Genomic DNA, 14,912 nt, shown 5'->3' on the forward strand with positions numbered 1-14,912 from the left:
GTATGCCTGAGTCAAGAGATAGAATTAATACCGTGTTATACTTTGTTCCATGAGAAGCTGAGAAGACATTTAATGCTTGGGATTTTGGAAGCCACTCTCACAGCCAGAAGCCTCGCGCTTTCCCAGCGACACCGCCCACGTCACGACAGCTTTGGTGAACCCGACGTGAAACCGCTGGGGTGAGAGTACGTAGAGATGGCTAGCAAAATGGAGCATTTATATGCAGAGATGAAAGAGCTTGAAGAGCGGTTCAGGAAGATTGAAGAAGAAAAGCAAATTCAGGAAGCAGTGGAAATTGCTGTGCAATTGGTATATGACAGGGTCAATATATTTGATGGTTACGATCCAGAAAGCTATCTAAGGTGTTATGAGACAGAGATGAAGAATCAAGTGGTTCCAGAAAACATGATGATTGCATCTTTTGCATACCTTGTAAGTCCTGATTTAAAAGATGAAGTGCTGGAACTAGCAGAGTATCACTCCAAACGATGGAATGATTTTGCAGATGCACTTATTTATGCGAGTTCCAGGTATAATGTGAGCTGTGATAGTGTTCCAGCAACAATCCGAGCAAATTTAGAAGCCGTTGTAGATGCATGTCTTATGGAGGATAATCAATTGCTATTCAAGGCTGATACAGAGATTGTGGAGGCTGTTTATGCTAAATTGGGACTGCAAAAAGCCATTAGTGAGCAACAAGGCCTTCACAGTGACAAAAGGGATGCTTTGCTACAACCTCAAAAAGATGCAATGGGTGAACTGTGCAAGTATAATCTGATTTCCTTGGGTGCAGACATACAGGGTCCTATAATCATACCACATGATGTATGTATGCCTATGCTTGAGGAGACACATTTGAAGGGTATTCCTCAGGGGTCGTATCATATGTGTGAAGAACATCAGGAACCAATGCTTCTTGCTGAAAGCATGATTGCAGAGTTTGAAGATTTAAGACAAGAAGAAGATGCTATCATTACTGCATTCTTATCTAGTTATGATGCTTATAAGCAGGATGATGTACATGAATATGCAGATGGGCCACAAGTATGTGTGATTGATTTAGAGGGGGTGAGTGATATGGGTGATTCCAACAGTGATGTTGTTTCTGAAGCTGGTTGCCAAGGTTCTTTGGATTTGGGTTATTCTGGAATGCTAACAGGGTGTTCCAACAATAAACAGGGTGATGCTATGTCATCAGTGTCAGGGTTACCTTGCAACCACATTTGTGAGCAACAATCTCGAGCTTGGAAGCCTGTTTATGATGATGATTTGGAGAGGGAAATTGAATCTGTCTTTTTGGATCATGCGGGGTTCAATGATATACAGATTCAAGGGTACTTGGGTGAGGGACCCATAGTTCTAAGCCCATCTGCAGACAGGTATCAAGAAATACTGGGAGATAACATGCAGGATATGCAAAGTGTGGTCACAGAGCCTCATGAGGCTGCATATGAGCAACCAAATGGATATAGCTATGGGGGTATGAATGTTCATGATAATCAACATGTGGGATTGCAAGATGATAATGGCTTCAATGCGATTGATCCTGGATTGGATGCTATCTTAGATGATGTATTGGATGATTTCATGGTATATAATAGATCCCCATCAGCTTTGGGCTCTTCTATGCTTGATGCTAGTCAACTGTTGGTTGCAAGTGAGGATGTGCAGGTGTTATGTAAGCCAAATGATTGTGATGAGATTGATTCAGATCTGGAGGCTATTCTCGATGATGCCTTGTTGGATTTTGTATGTGTTGATGCTTTTCCGTCTTTGGATGAGAAGAATGAATGTTTATTAGAGCTGGATCCAGGCAAGGTAGATTTGGATGGGATGTTACCAAATGTGTGTTCCATGCTGTTAATGCAGCTGCTACTTGGTGTGGCCATACAATATGTGGTGCAAAGGCTTCAAACATGGCCTGAGGAAAATTTTGAAGCAAATCATTTTGAAGAGCATCCCACTTTGAATGATGAGGGTAATCATACATATGCAGGGAATCTAAATGAGGATAGGGCTTCATATGAGCAAAGGATATGGCACATATGCCAAAAGCGGTTGGTATTTGATCCAGGTGGGAAAGCAGAACCATTCAGATGTGATTGCTAAGATACAGGACCTGTGTGGCACATACCAGAGGATGTGCAGGTTTAGAGGGGGTGGATGTCGTGCCATGGCACGTCTATGGTGTGAAACCATGCATGTGAGACCATTAAATGTAAATCCAGATGCATGGATAAAGTGCCACAGTGTACATGATGTGTATATGCCTTTACGCATTCCGAGGGGCTAGCAGAAGTCCTTATGCCTTTGTACATAGGTTTGGGCAAAATGCTTGTGGGTGAGATCTTTGGGTTGTAGATGGTTTGCTGTTGCCTGCACGGACAGCATGTGGTCACAAAGCTGATGATAGTGTTGAATGATGCAGTGAATGGCCAAGAGTCGGAAAAATTTCCTTTGGCATTTTTTTTCGACCGTAATGGGCACTTGAAGCTTTATTGAAGTGTGAATGGAAAACATGGGCAGAAAAAGGTAAAAAGGGCCAAAGTTGTCTTGGACTTGGTGTGAAAAGACACATTATGGTGGCCATTTTCAAATAAATAAAAATAAATAAAACAATGAAAAACGTGGCCAACGAGGTAGTAGCCACGTAGAGGACTGCAGCTGGAGTCCCTGGAAGGTTGGCGAAGCCGCCTTATGGAGATGAGGAGCCGCCGATGAAGGGGGACGCCGTGGGGGAGGACCTGGTGTGAAGGGCTCGGATCGAGCTGCAACTGGATAGGAGGGGAACCGCCTTGTATAGTAAGGACCTAACTAGTGACAAAGCAGGGAAACGGCGGGGTGGGGCTCTGATGGAGTATAAACCTCATAATGCCTCTCTGCGGGATAATTCCTCATCCAGAAACACATGGTTAAGGGGATGATTTGACATTCTGAAACTTCTAGTTGTGGAAGATTGCTCGGGTGATTGAGCAGCAGCAAAAGGTGAAGAGTGCCAATGATAAAGTGACCGTGAAATGAAGCTGCAGAGGACAGACGTGAAGGGTGAACTTGCTGCTGGCGGCGACTGAAGAGGGAGTCGAAGAGCAACTGGGGAGCGCCATGCTACAGTGGGTGATGGGGCCTCCCGTGTGAAAGAAGAAGCTGCCCGGTCCAGAGCAATAAAACAGGCATACACAGTGGAGCTGGAATCTGAGTGACACTTGTAGAGGTCTTTTTGGAAGTGATTTTCTCTCCTTTATGATGGCTGCGGTAAATACTGGGTGCTATACTATGGGCTGTCGACATGCAGATGCTGAAGATATGTATACCCTTTGGATTTGGTGATGTCTTGTGAGTTTTATTGTTTTGTCTCATGAGTGTTGTTGCATGTCAAACATTTTGTACAAACATATACCATATGTTATGTGAAGACCTTCCATGATGAATCTTTGATGATGAAATATGATGATGAAGATGAGTTCTCTTGCCATAAGCCTTGTATCATCAAAGACGAAGATGGTGTGTCTTGTATGAGTTGTGGAGACAATTCCATTGAATGTATGCCTGAGTCAAGAGATAGAATTAATACCGTGTTATACTTTGTTCCATGAGAAGCTGAGAAGACATTTAATGCTTGGGATTTTGGAAGCCACTCTCATAGCCAGAAGCCTCGCGCTTTCCCAGCGACACCGCCCACGTCACGACACCGTGGCAAAGGCCACGGGCGCGTGGGCATCCTCAAACGGGAGTTGGTTCTTTTCTTCGATAGGCAGCTCGTAGAACTTCTTCATAGCCTTCATGATCTTCTCTGTGTCCACGCCATGGTTAATCACCTGCGCCCATGCCATAATAAGCAGCATTACACACTTATAATGGTGGACGGAAAAACCATTAAGGATAATCTCAGGAACTGCCACGCGAACCTGGAAGAAGCCCCACTGTTCCGATGCACGACCAACCTGGTCAACGATATCCGCCCACCGCGTCTTGTAGTGTGAAAGGTCCACTACGGGGACTTCGAGGTCTGCATACTCGTCCGCGGAGGGACGCTCGTGGGCCGGCCTTACGTAAGAGGCTGGCACCTCTCTAACGCCGTGATCCAGCATGGCTTTGACACCCTTCAACTGGCCATTGGGCTCAATATTATTGGTGCTTGTGGTCGAGGAGGTGATGGGAGCCATGATTCCTAGCTGGCTTTGGCAATCTTCTCTTGTTTCACCCGATTCAATCACCCTTCTCTTGAGCCGATTCAATCACCTTTTATAGATATGATCGTGGCCACGGCATTGCTTTTAATTTATTATAATCACCCACGCTTGTATCTGTCACCCACTTTTCAAATGTGCAATTAAGCACAAAAGTTTCACGACCCCTCATCTCTTACGTACGTCGATTCAATCACCCTTTCTAGATGTCGTGGCAGCGTTCTCATTGTCTCTATTATTGATTGAATCGGAAATGCGCTTCACCACACAACTTCACATCGCACGGTCTACACTGGGCGATGCCAGATTGGCCCTATCAGTGCTACAGAAACATTTTCAGCTTCGCCTAATTGTTTCAGCTCTACTCTGCCATTAGCGTCTAAATCGAGGTCGGTGAAATATTTTTTTCGAACATTAGTACTCGAGCACTCATGAATTGACCTCAGTTATTTCATCAACACGACGCTGGAGAATCCAAATGTACGTACTGTGGGAATCCAAATGTACGTACTGTGGTGTCTCAGCTTTGCTCTGCCATTGGCGTTCTTGGCTGCTCTACTACCCAGTTACCAGTGAAAAAGGATTTGTCAAGAAGAAAGTAATTCATTCTGAAGCATGTAGAAAAAAAAAAAAACCATTCTTTAATTGATTCGTGAAATGTTTCTTTTTGAACACTAGTACTCTACACGGAAAAACCGAGGTTTAATGTTCAAATTTGAAAATAAAACCTGCTAATTTTAAGGCATTTTAGTTAAATTTTTTTGCTTCAAACCTAAAACAATTTCAATAAAAACCTTTTAAAATTTCAAGTTGAAGGTTTTTGTATCGCTTAACCAAAATGTTTTCTATTCATCAACACGAGAGAACCGGAGACGCCCAACGAGGCACACATGCTTACTTCACTTCAAATCTAGCACTTTCTAAATTCTAAGTCTCTCTATTTATTACTTGAGTTACTGTTTATGTAATTAAGCACTGTAATAATTGTTTGGAAAATAGAACTCCATAATCGTCTTTTTTGGATTTCTTTTTCATCACTTTTGTGAGGTGCCTATTTACTCGAATGGCACAAATTGCATAAACTAAATTGATATAATAGAAATCACGGTCACATCATCATAACAACAGCAAGGTACGAACGTAAATGGAAAAGCGACCATAGGCACCTTTATAGACGTGTTTTGACAACGTGCTTTAAAATGTTATGGGCGCATTTATAATCGCGTCTACAGACGCATCTATAAGCGCGTCTATACTGATATAAGCGCGCTTACAGACACGCATATAGACGCCTAAATAGACGCCTTTATAGCCTGTGTTATAGACATGTTCTGCAATTAAAAAAATTTCCAAAGATCTGCCTGTGCAGATGTATAGCTGCATTTTCTACACATGCAACTGCATTTTTTGCGCAGGCAGCTCTCTGGCGTAAGGTTTTGCTTCCTTGTACATAGAGGAATCAAGATTAGCAAAGATATCTACATAAAAACTTAAATTAAAGATAGATATGCACAAAAAGATTTGTGAACACACTTCAGATATTGATTAAAGAAGATGAGAAATTACATTTTATATCTAAAAATTCCTCCATACATGATCGTAGCCACATAAGGCTTGAATAAAAACGTAGATACATAAAGAAGATGAAAAATTTTATCTTGTATCCAAGAAATTATCCATACTACACGATGGTAGCCACATGAGGCTTGAAAAACAAACATAGTTGCATAAACTAAAACTATACATGAAGAAAAACTACAAGAAAAACTACTCGGAGGAGTCATCACTCTCTGGGTCATCTTGTCCACCTGTACCTACACAAAGTGAAGATATATATAAATAAAAATATAAAGTATTATAAAAATCGAAACATGTTTTGTAAATAAAATAAAAAGTATTACTTGCATTGATGTTCTCCTTGCTCGATTGTATTGTTCGTCAGAGATGATCCCTTCATCGTGAAGGTAATCCCATGTATCTCCTCTACTGTGGGCGATGATGGTAGCCAGTCTCAAAGACATGAAGTTATACTATACATACAAACTTAGTCTCCCATGATGCACGACCTCTAGATCGGAAGTGCAATGATCCATATCGCTCCATTTGTGTTCGCCGTCGCGCTTCTCTTTGTTTGCTGGTTCACTACTCCTTCTTGGCTTTCTTCCACTCACCCCTATGAGCAGTAAATGGCTTGCCATGTCCATTTTGACTGGCATCTATTCGGGCTTTCTCCTCCTTTGCATGTCTCCTTACTAGAGACCTCCTATTCTTAAGTATGTCTTTGATTTTGTGCTGCGTCCATCTGCTGTTAAACCTTTAGTTGTGAGGATTAGGATACTTTTTGTGGACAGCTTTAATGCAATCATCTACAAGGCTCTCCCTTTGCTGCTTAAAATGTATAAAGCAGTCTTTATAGCGTGCAAAAACTACTTGGCAGCACAAGTAGTTTACCACGTCCTTCCCACGAGAGTCATCAACTATGCCGCCCACATTTGTGATATCATAATATAATATATCACCATGATGTGGTGGTGACTCTGAAGAACTATCCCCACCCCCAAAGCATTGCCCTAGGCATTCTCTATCTCCTCTATCTCCACTCTCAGTGCTAGTGCAGTGTGAGATATGATCGCCCCTACCCTCCCTATGACTACCCTCGCTACAACGACGGTTGCCACTCTCATGAGAGCCATGATAACTGTGAGGTGTTAAGATTGATAACTGTGAGGTGTTAAGATTCTAGAAATGGGATTGATCGTGGTGGTGAAGGACATAGATTAAGCATAAGATTAAGGTGGATTAAACCACACTAAGAACTCCATAACTAGAGAGAGAGAGATTGCACACTTAACACTATTCCCTTGTATTTCATATCACAATGAACCATACAATGATATAGGCCCTCTAGCCTTATCCCACTTTACACATCATCATCCATGTGGCAACTCCTTTTCCACTCTTTTGGTCAACTCTCACACACCATGCAATATTACATGTGGCATTCTTATCTCACCACAATATCTTGCACCTCTAGGGTGCTTTCCCACACAATACAATACCACGATTATATCTCTCAACACCCCCTCTTAATCGAGGTGTTCCATAACTCACCCATCATCCATCACCTATATCAATGTAGCATTGCACAAACGCAATCGCTATCTCTCAACACTCTCCCTAAATGATACATTGGAGTGTCCATCAACCAAACATGTGTGCCCGTGTCTACCATCTTAGACACCTAGTCCATTTTGAGCCGACTCGCTCACAGCAGAACCACTGAGTCCGATTTGAACATGGAAGTTCGGGTGGGAACCAACCCATGCGCATGCACCTCACACGTGCATCACTCATGCACACATCACGCAACAACCATTTCGAGCTTCTAGGTGAGCTCGGGCAGGGCAACCCTCATACCAATGGGTGAATACAAAAATTTCTCGTTTTGAGCACGCATGCTCGTGGACGATTGTCCATTATTATATTTGGGTGAAAAATAAAATTACAAACCCCTTGGTTGCAACTGGGCAGGGAACCCTCGATGTATGAACATATCTTTGAAGAGAGTTACAACCTTAGGATCCTTGTGTGAATGGACCTTTATTTTTATTTTTATTTTTTTTGAAAAGTTGAATTATTTTCTCTCAAAAAATTAAAAAAGTGATGTTTATTACTTGCGTTTGCAGGCTGCTGGTACGCAGTTTTTTTTTTGTTTTTTAAATTTTCAGCGCCATGAAAAAATACAAGGAGGAAGAGAGCTTGAGCTCTTGCAAGCACACATACACACTCACAAAACCCTAATAGAGAACACACAAGGTGAGAGGCTGAAAATCTTCTTCTTCTTCCATCAATGCTCACACAATCTCAGCAATGTGCCTGTTTTTCCACTCAGCAACTCCATTTTGCTGCGGAGTGTATCTGCATGTAAACTGTCTCCGAGTACCATTCTTCTTCAAAAATTCAGAGAACTCATTGGAGAAGTACTCTCCCCCTCCATCTGACCTTAGACACTTTACATATTTCCCTGTTTGCTTTTCAACCAAAACTCTGAAATTCTGAAAGTGAGTGAACACCTCACTCTTCTCCTTCATGAAATATACTCACACTTTCCTTGTGTGGTCATTAATGAAAGTCACATAATACCTGCAGCCTCCCATAAACATGGTCTTCGTAGGACCCCATACATCTGAATGCACAACATCTAGTACATTTTTACTCATATATCTGTTGCGTGGAAATACATGCTTTGTTTGCTTTCCAAATTGGCATGCATCACATATTCTCTGCATACCTTCCACTTTAAACTTTGGCAAGCCCTGTCACAATTCCTTTAGTCTACATAGACTTCATTCTCTGCACATTCACATGTCCAATTCTTTTATGCCAAATGTCTGTGTCTGCAACAATTCCTGAACCATTTGCAAACATCGCAGCACTCATTTCAGGCATGTCTACATTCAACGTAAACATTATGCCCACTCTGTTGCCTTTTGCAACCAACCTGCACTTGTCTTTAAAGTCTTCAACATAACAACCATCAGGATTAAACCGAACTTGCAAACCTTGCTCAATCATCTGGCCAAACGAAACCAGATTCTTTGTTATGTTCGGAACATGAAGTACATCTGCAAGGTACTTCACTTTGCCATCCTGCATAGACAATGGCACATCTCCAACATGGGCAATTGGATGAGCAGTGTCATCCCCTGTTTCCACAAAACCTGGTCTTTCCGGGTTTTTCATCTCATTGAACCACTCCCCATGACTTGTCATGTGGTTTGAAGCACCTGAATCCACATACCATACATCATCTTTTTGTGCTGCATCAACATTTTTAGACATGGCATTCACGACATGCTGCATAACAAACAACCTTTCATTATCCTCATTATTTCTGCTTGAGGATGCATAGTTGTTTTGCTACACTTTTCCATTTTGCATGTCAGCCTGCATCTTATAACATTCTGACTGCACATGTCCAAGCTTACCACAATAATAGCATTCACGTGCATCATTATACTACCTTTGCCAATTTCCACGGCCTCTTTGACTCCCCTTGCCTCTGAATTTGCCTCTTCCACTTGCGTGTTGTTGTTGTTGTTGTTATTGTTGTTGCTCTAAACTGTTTTTATTTTGTGGACTGTTGGTCTTCACCCAAGCTCTTCTCTTCTATAATCAGCATAGACACCAAATCTGTAAAGTTGGGAATGTTTTCTCGAGTCTGAATAGACGTCTTGAATGCCTTGTATTGTGGCCCAAGACCACGTAGACAGACCTCCACCTTATCATCATCATCTACTGACACACCAATAGATGCAAGGGATTCCATAATACTCTTTATCTTTAACGCATAGTCATTCACAGACATGCTCTTTTTCTCCACAGTATGAAGTTCATTCTTTAACTATATCTTACGTGCCTTGGTATTTGTTTCATAAAGCTTTACCGAGGTGTCCCACGCCTCCTTGGGGGTCTTGGCATCCTGAATGTGCCCAATCATGGTATCCTGACTAATGGAGAGACCAATACATAACTTTCCTGGCTCCTTGGTTCTAGTCTTTAAACTCTTTCACATCTGCAGCCAGCAGCAGTCGGATTTATGTCCGGTATCTCTGGTGCCTCTTCATACTCACCTTCTATGTAGTCCCAATAGCCCTTTCCCATCAGGAAATTCGTCAACCTGAATCTCCAAGCATGGAAGTTATTCTTATCAAACTTCTCAGCCACAATCTGGGGTATCCCATCATTTGACATCTTGGTAAACACACAATTTTACTAGAAATAGCACTCTGGTTTATCCTGCACAAACTGTTGTATTTTCTGCAGCGGTACTGTAGTACTCTCAAATGTCACAACCACTGACTTCAATATGCATACATACACCCAATGGCAACTGTTGACCTCTTTGCACCATCCACAGGGTCTGCACAGTCAATCTGTCTTCCTGTAGTTCTTAAAACAGAGTTCTGCAGAGAATCGATGACTTACACCCACAGTGCTCGAAATCGCCTGCTTTCTGAAAAACGGAGGTCCAGACGTGCCCAAAATGCGTTTTTGACCCAAAAAAATTTATCCAATAGGTGTCTAATATAGTTGCCCTATAGCTTTACTCCCGCAAAGAAAGCTCCTCAATCAGAGATCATTTGCCGGTGCCTCCCGGGAGCTCTTGACAAGGGTGTAGTCACCAACACAAATAGGGAAGAGTAGTTGAAGCTCTTATCCTCGTACCGCTTCTTGTGGTTCACTTGCTTGCAGCTCAGCCCTTAACACGAGCTAGGCTCTGATACCATGTTAAGATTCTAGAAATGGGATTGATCATGGTGAAGGACATAGTTGGATTAAACCACACTAAGAGCTCCATAACTAGAGAGAGAGAGATTGCACACTCAACACTATTCTCTTGTATTTCATATCACAATGAACCATACAATGATATAGGCTCTCTAGCCTTATCCCACTTTACACATCATCATCCATGTGGTAACTCTTTTTCCACTCTTTTGGTCAACTCTCACACACCATGCAATATTACATGTGGCATTCCTATCTCACCACAATATCTTGCACCTCTAGGGTGCTTTCCCACACAATACAACACCACGATTATAGTCACCAACACAAATAGGGAAGAGTAGTTGAAGCTCTTACCCTCGTACCGTTTCCTGTGGTTCTCTTGCTTGTAGCTCATCCCTTAACATGAACTAGGCTCTGATACCATGTTAAGATTCTAGAAATGGGATTGATCATGTGGTGAAGTACATAGATTAAGCATAAGATTAAGGTGGATTAAACCACACTAAGAACTCCATAACTAGAGAGAGAGAGATTGCACACTCAACACTATTCCCTTGTATTTCATATCACAATGAACCATACAATGATATAGGCTCTCTAGCCTTATCCCACTTTCCACATCATCATCCATGTGGCAATTCCTTTTCCACTCTTTTGGTCAACTCTCACACACCATGCAATATTACATGTGGCATTCCTATCTCACTGAAATATCTTGCACCTCTAGGGTGCTTTCCCACACAATACAACACCACAATTATATCTCTCAACATGAGGCGTCACATCTCTTGAAGGTGCAGGTGTAGTGGGGTGTGGATGCTGTAGCACTAACTGGGGCTAACGGATGAGGGGTAAATGTAATGGCAAGTAAAGTGCCTAGCAAGGATAAAGCGCCTAGCAAGGAACTCTGTTGGGACCTAATGGTAAAGGGGTGCCTGCTGTATAGGCTGGGAGTATAGCCAAAGATGCCCTCTACCTCCCTAGCAAACCGTCGTTGAGACTCAATGAGAGCCTCAACCTGTGGATCTATGGAACAAGAGGACGAGGACCCATTCCACATCTATACAAACAAAGAAAATATTTAAAAAATATTATGAAATGAAGATTTCCCGGCTCTTTAAGTCAATTAACCGCAGGAATCATCTCATTCTTCAAAACACAAAATATAAAGAAATATTAAGAAAGCATGTAAGCCGAATGATTCTCGGCACTATGCATTATGCAAGCCGTTACACAAGCCTTGCATAAAGCATTATGCATTAGGCCTTATGCATAAGCCCTTAAGCATGAGGCCTTATGTATAAAGCACTATGCATAAGGCCTTAAGCATGAGGCCTTAAGTAAAAAGCTATGCATGAGGCCTTATGCATAAAGCACTATGCATAAGGCCTTAAGCATGAGGCCTTATGCATAAAGCTACGCATGAGGCCTTAAAGCTCATCCCTTAATTGATTGGTGAAATGTTTCTTTCAAACACTGTGAATCTCAAGTACTTGACGGTGAGAAATATTTCTTTCGAGCACTCATGAATTGAGCTCAATTATTTCTCAATTCATTGCTCACATAAACGAGTTTGTGCACTTCCTAACTTCTAGATATCGTGGCACAAAAATCACCCAAGCTTGTTTCTCTCAAAAGGTATCCACTTATCAAATGTGCAAAGCACAAAAGTTTCAATTATCACCCTTCATCTCTTTTGTCGATTCAATCACTCTTTATAGATATCGTGGCAGCGTTCTCGTCGATTCGTGTCTCTATTATTGAATGGGAAATGCGCTTCAGCACACAACTTCACATCGCACAGTCTACACTGTGCGATGCCAGATTGGCGTTCTTGGCTCTATCAGTGCTACAGAAACATTTTCAGCTTGGCCCTATGAGTGCTACAGAAACATTTTGGCGTTCTTGGCACTATCAGTGCTACAGAAACATTTTCAGCTTCCCCTACTTCTTTCAGCTTTGCTCTGCCCCATTGGCGTTCTTGGCTCTATATATCTACCCAATACAAAAATACCATCCTTTAATTGAGATCGATGAAACGTTTCTTTCGAACACTAGTACTCGAGCACTCATGAATTGAGCTCAATTATTTCATCAACACCAGAGATGCCCAACGAGGCACAAATACTTACTTCACTTCAAATGTAGCACTTTCTAAATTCTAACTCTCTCCATTTATAAGTTAAATTATTATTTAGGTAATTAAGCACAAGGAAAATAGAACTTAATAATCATCTTTTTTAGAGTTCTTTTTCATCACTTGTTGTGAGATGCCTATTAAATTTTATCCAAATGGCACAAATTGCATAAACTAAATTGATATAATAGAATTCACAAGGCCTTGGTCACATCATCATCCCAACAACAAACAGAACACCATTATGGGGACTTAAGGGTGCATTGACGAAATAGACAAGATAGGAACGGTTGACATAGGAGAACATGTGAAAAAGTCAAAATAACTAAAAGGTGTAAAAATCACCAAACAATAATTACACCAAAAATCCTTTGATTATAATTTTATGATAAAAAAAAGCATTGTTCCACCACCGAGCTAATCTTACCCACACTAACACTCTCACTCCCAAACACAATGATCAATCTATGAATCTCTAACTTCATGCATGGCTAGTAATATGCATAGCTTAAATAGCCAAGGCCTTAATGCCAAGTATAAGGACAACATTTGGAGAGGGACAATAGTAGAGAATAAAATATTCTCTCTCATTATTTTACCTAGTTGGTGAAAATGTTTTTCCTATTATAACAAATGGGGGTTTTAGAATGCACATGCACATGGGGATGGGTCTAGGCAAATGGGGCTTAGAGACATGTATACATGTGCTGTTAGGGCATGTAGGCCTTGAGACTATAAAAGGCAACAGCCCTAGGACTATTGTAACTTTATGATGTTTTTACCATTTTATGTCTACTATGTTCTTTTTTACGGCTCATGTTTCTATTGTTGTGATTACTACAAGAAAGGGGGTCCTCGGCGGAGGGTCACTCATAAATATGTAACCGTAGTACGTGGGTTCAAGAGAAGGGGTTTTTAAAATGCCTTTTTAATACATTTTTTTACATTCAAAAGGGTACCATTTAAGGGGGGTATTTACAAATTAAATAGCATAGGGATGTGTTTTAATCTTGAGAAATTTATAGATAAGGGATTTTTAATTAGGCCTTGAACGCACGTGAGTTTGAGAGTTTACATATAGTGAACCCCCCAAGAGGGGGTCTAAGAATCACTCCAAACATATTCCCTAAGCATAAAACTTAGAAGTTAGAGGTGACGTTAGGAGTGACGCACTTAAATGTCACTTTTGATAACGTTAAATGTCATAATTATTTTTAGCTAGGCCCAATATTGTGAGTAACGTTTAGTTTCACAAAAGTGACACTAAATGTCACTTTTGTGACACTAGAAGTGATATTTAGTGTCACAAAAGTTACACCTGGAGTGACGCTAAACATCACTTTTGTTACACTAGGAGTGACACAAGGAGTGAGTTTAGTGCTCTTAGTGTCACAAAAGTGACACTTGGAGTATAACACTCAACATCACTTATAGTGTTATAAATGTGACATTTAGAGTCACTCCTAGTCCCACTTTTGTGACTCTAAAATTCACATATAATATTATTCTATAGTGAAAAAAGGATTCTCCAAGCTTCGTTCCTAGACCCTTTATATGGTCTTAAACTAATTACACCTTTAAACCATTAGTCCTAGAGCTCTCTATTTTCTCTCTAATCTTGCCTACAACCTTCTAATCTCTTTCTAATCATTGTTGTAAGCTTGTAATCTATGTTCAATCCTCTTGTATGCATTTAATCTCTCCTTAACCTTGCAGCAAGTTTCAAACCCTCTTGCAAGCTTCCATATCTCTACTAAGGTTGCTATAACCTATCTAATCTCTCTCGAATCTTGTCTGTAGCCTTCTAATCTCTTTATAATCTTTGCTTTAAGCATGTAATCTCTCTTTAATCCTCTTGTATGTCTTTAATCTCTCCTTAATCTTGCACAACAAGTTTTTGACCCTTTTGTAAGCTTCCATATCTCTACTAGTCTTGATATAACGTCTTTAGTCCCTCTCTAACCACTTGTAAATCTTAATGTAAGGTTTAATGGCTCTCGAAGCTCTTGTCGAATTCTCTAGCAGCCTTCTAAACTCCCTATTCCTCCTCTAATCCCACTTAAGTCACTTTATGCTCTTATAAGCAAGTTCTTAGTCTCATGGAAACATTGAATAGGAGACCTTGTGATTCCAACTCTCTGAGTATGCTAACAACTCTATGAATGAGAAAAGTATGTGGGTTGGAGAGAGATTTAGGGTTAATGATGAGGTTTACTTATAGCCAATCTCAAGAGGGCTATACAGAGTCCAAGCATGTGGTATTTTGGAACATCATTGGAAGGGAAGATCGCTAG

General features: G+C 41.0%; 1 protein-coding gene across 1 annotated transcript; it reads right to left on the bottom strand.

Annotated features, from left to right (window-relative positions):
• Window positions 1-3,680: 3,680 nt before the first annotated feature.
• On the bottom strand, window positions 3,681-4,224 carry LOC147636083 (feruloyl CoA ortho-hydroxylase F6H1-3-like). Its single transcript, XM_086802069.1, has 2 exons — window positions 3,906-4,224; window positions 3,681-3,815 (listed from the first exon to the last, which is right to left on the bottom strand). Exons 1-2 carry the CDS (start codon window positions 4,161-4,163, stop codon window positions 3,681-3,683), a joined length of 393 nt encoding a protein of 130 aa, XP_086658195.1. The 5' UTR covers window positions 4,164-4,224.
• Between the last annotated feature and the right edge of the window lie 10,688 nt (window positions 4,225-14,912).

Source organism: Cibotium barometz, chromosome 8 (assembly GCF_041138505.1).
Source record: "Cibotium barometz isolate CiBa-2024 chromosome 8, ASM4113850v1, whole genome shotgun sequence".
In the NCBI taxonomy this organism is placed as follows: domain Eukaryota; kingdom Viridiplantae; phylum Streptophyta; class Polypodiopsida; order Cyatheales; family Cibotiaceae; genus Cibotium; species Cibotium barometz.

Coding starts and splice junctions, on each gene's coding strand:
- LOC147636083 (XM_086802069.1), bottom strand. CDS start 4,163: ATGGCTCCCATCACCTCCTCGACCACAAGCACCAATAATATTGAGCCC. Junction 3,816..3,905: donor AACAGTGGGGCTTCTTCCAG/GTTCGCGTGGCA, acceptor GCATGGGCGCAG/GTGATTAACCATGGCGTGGA.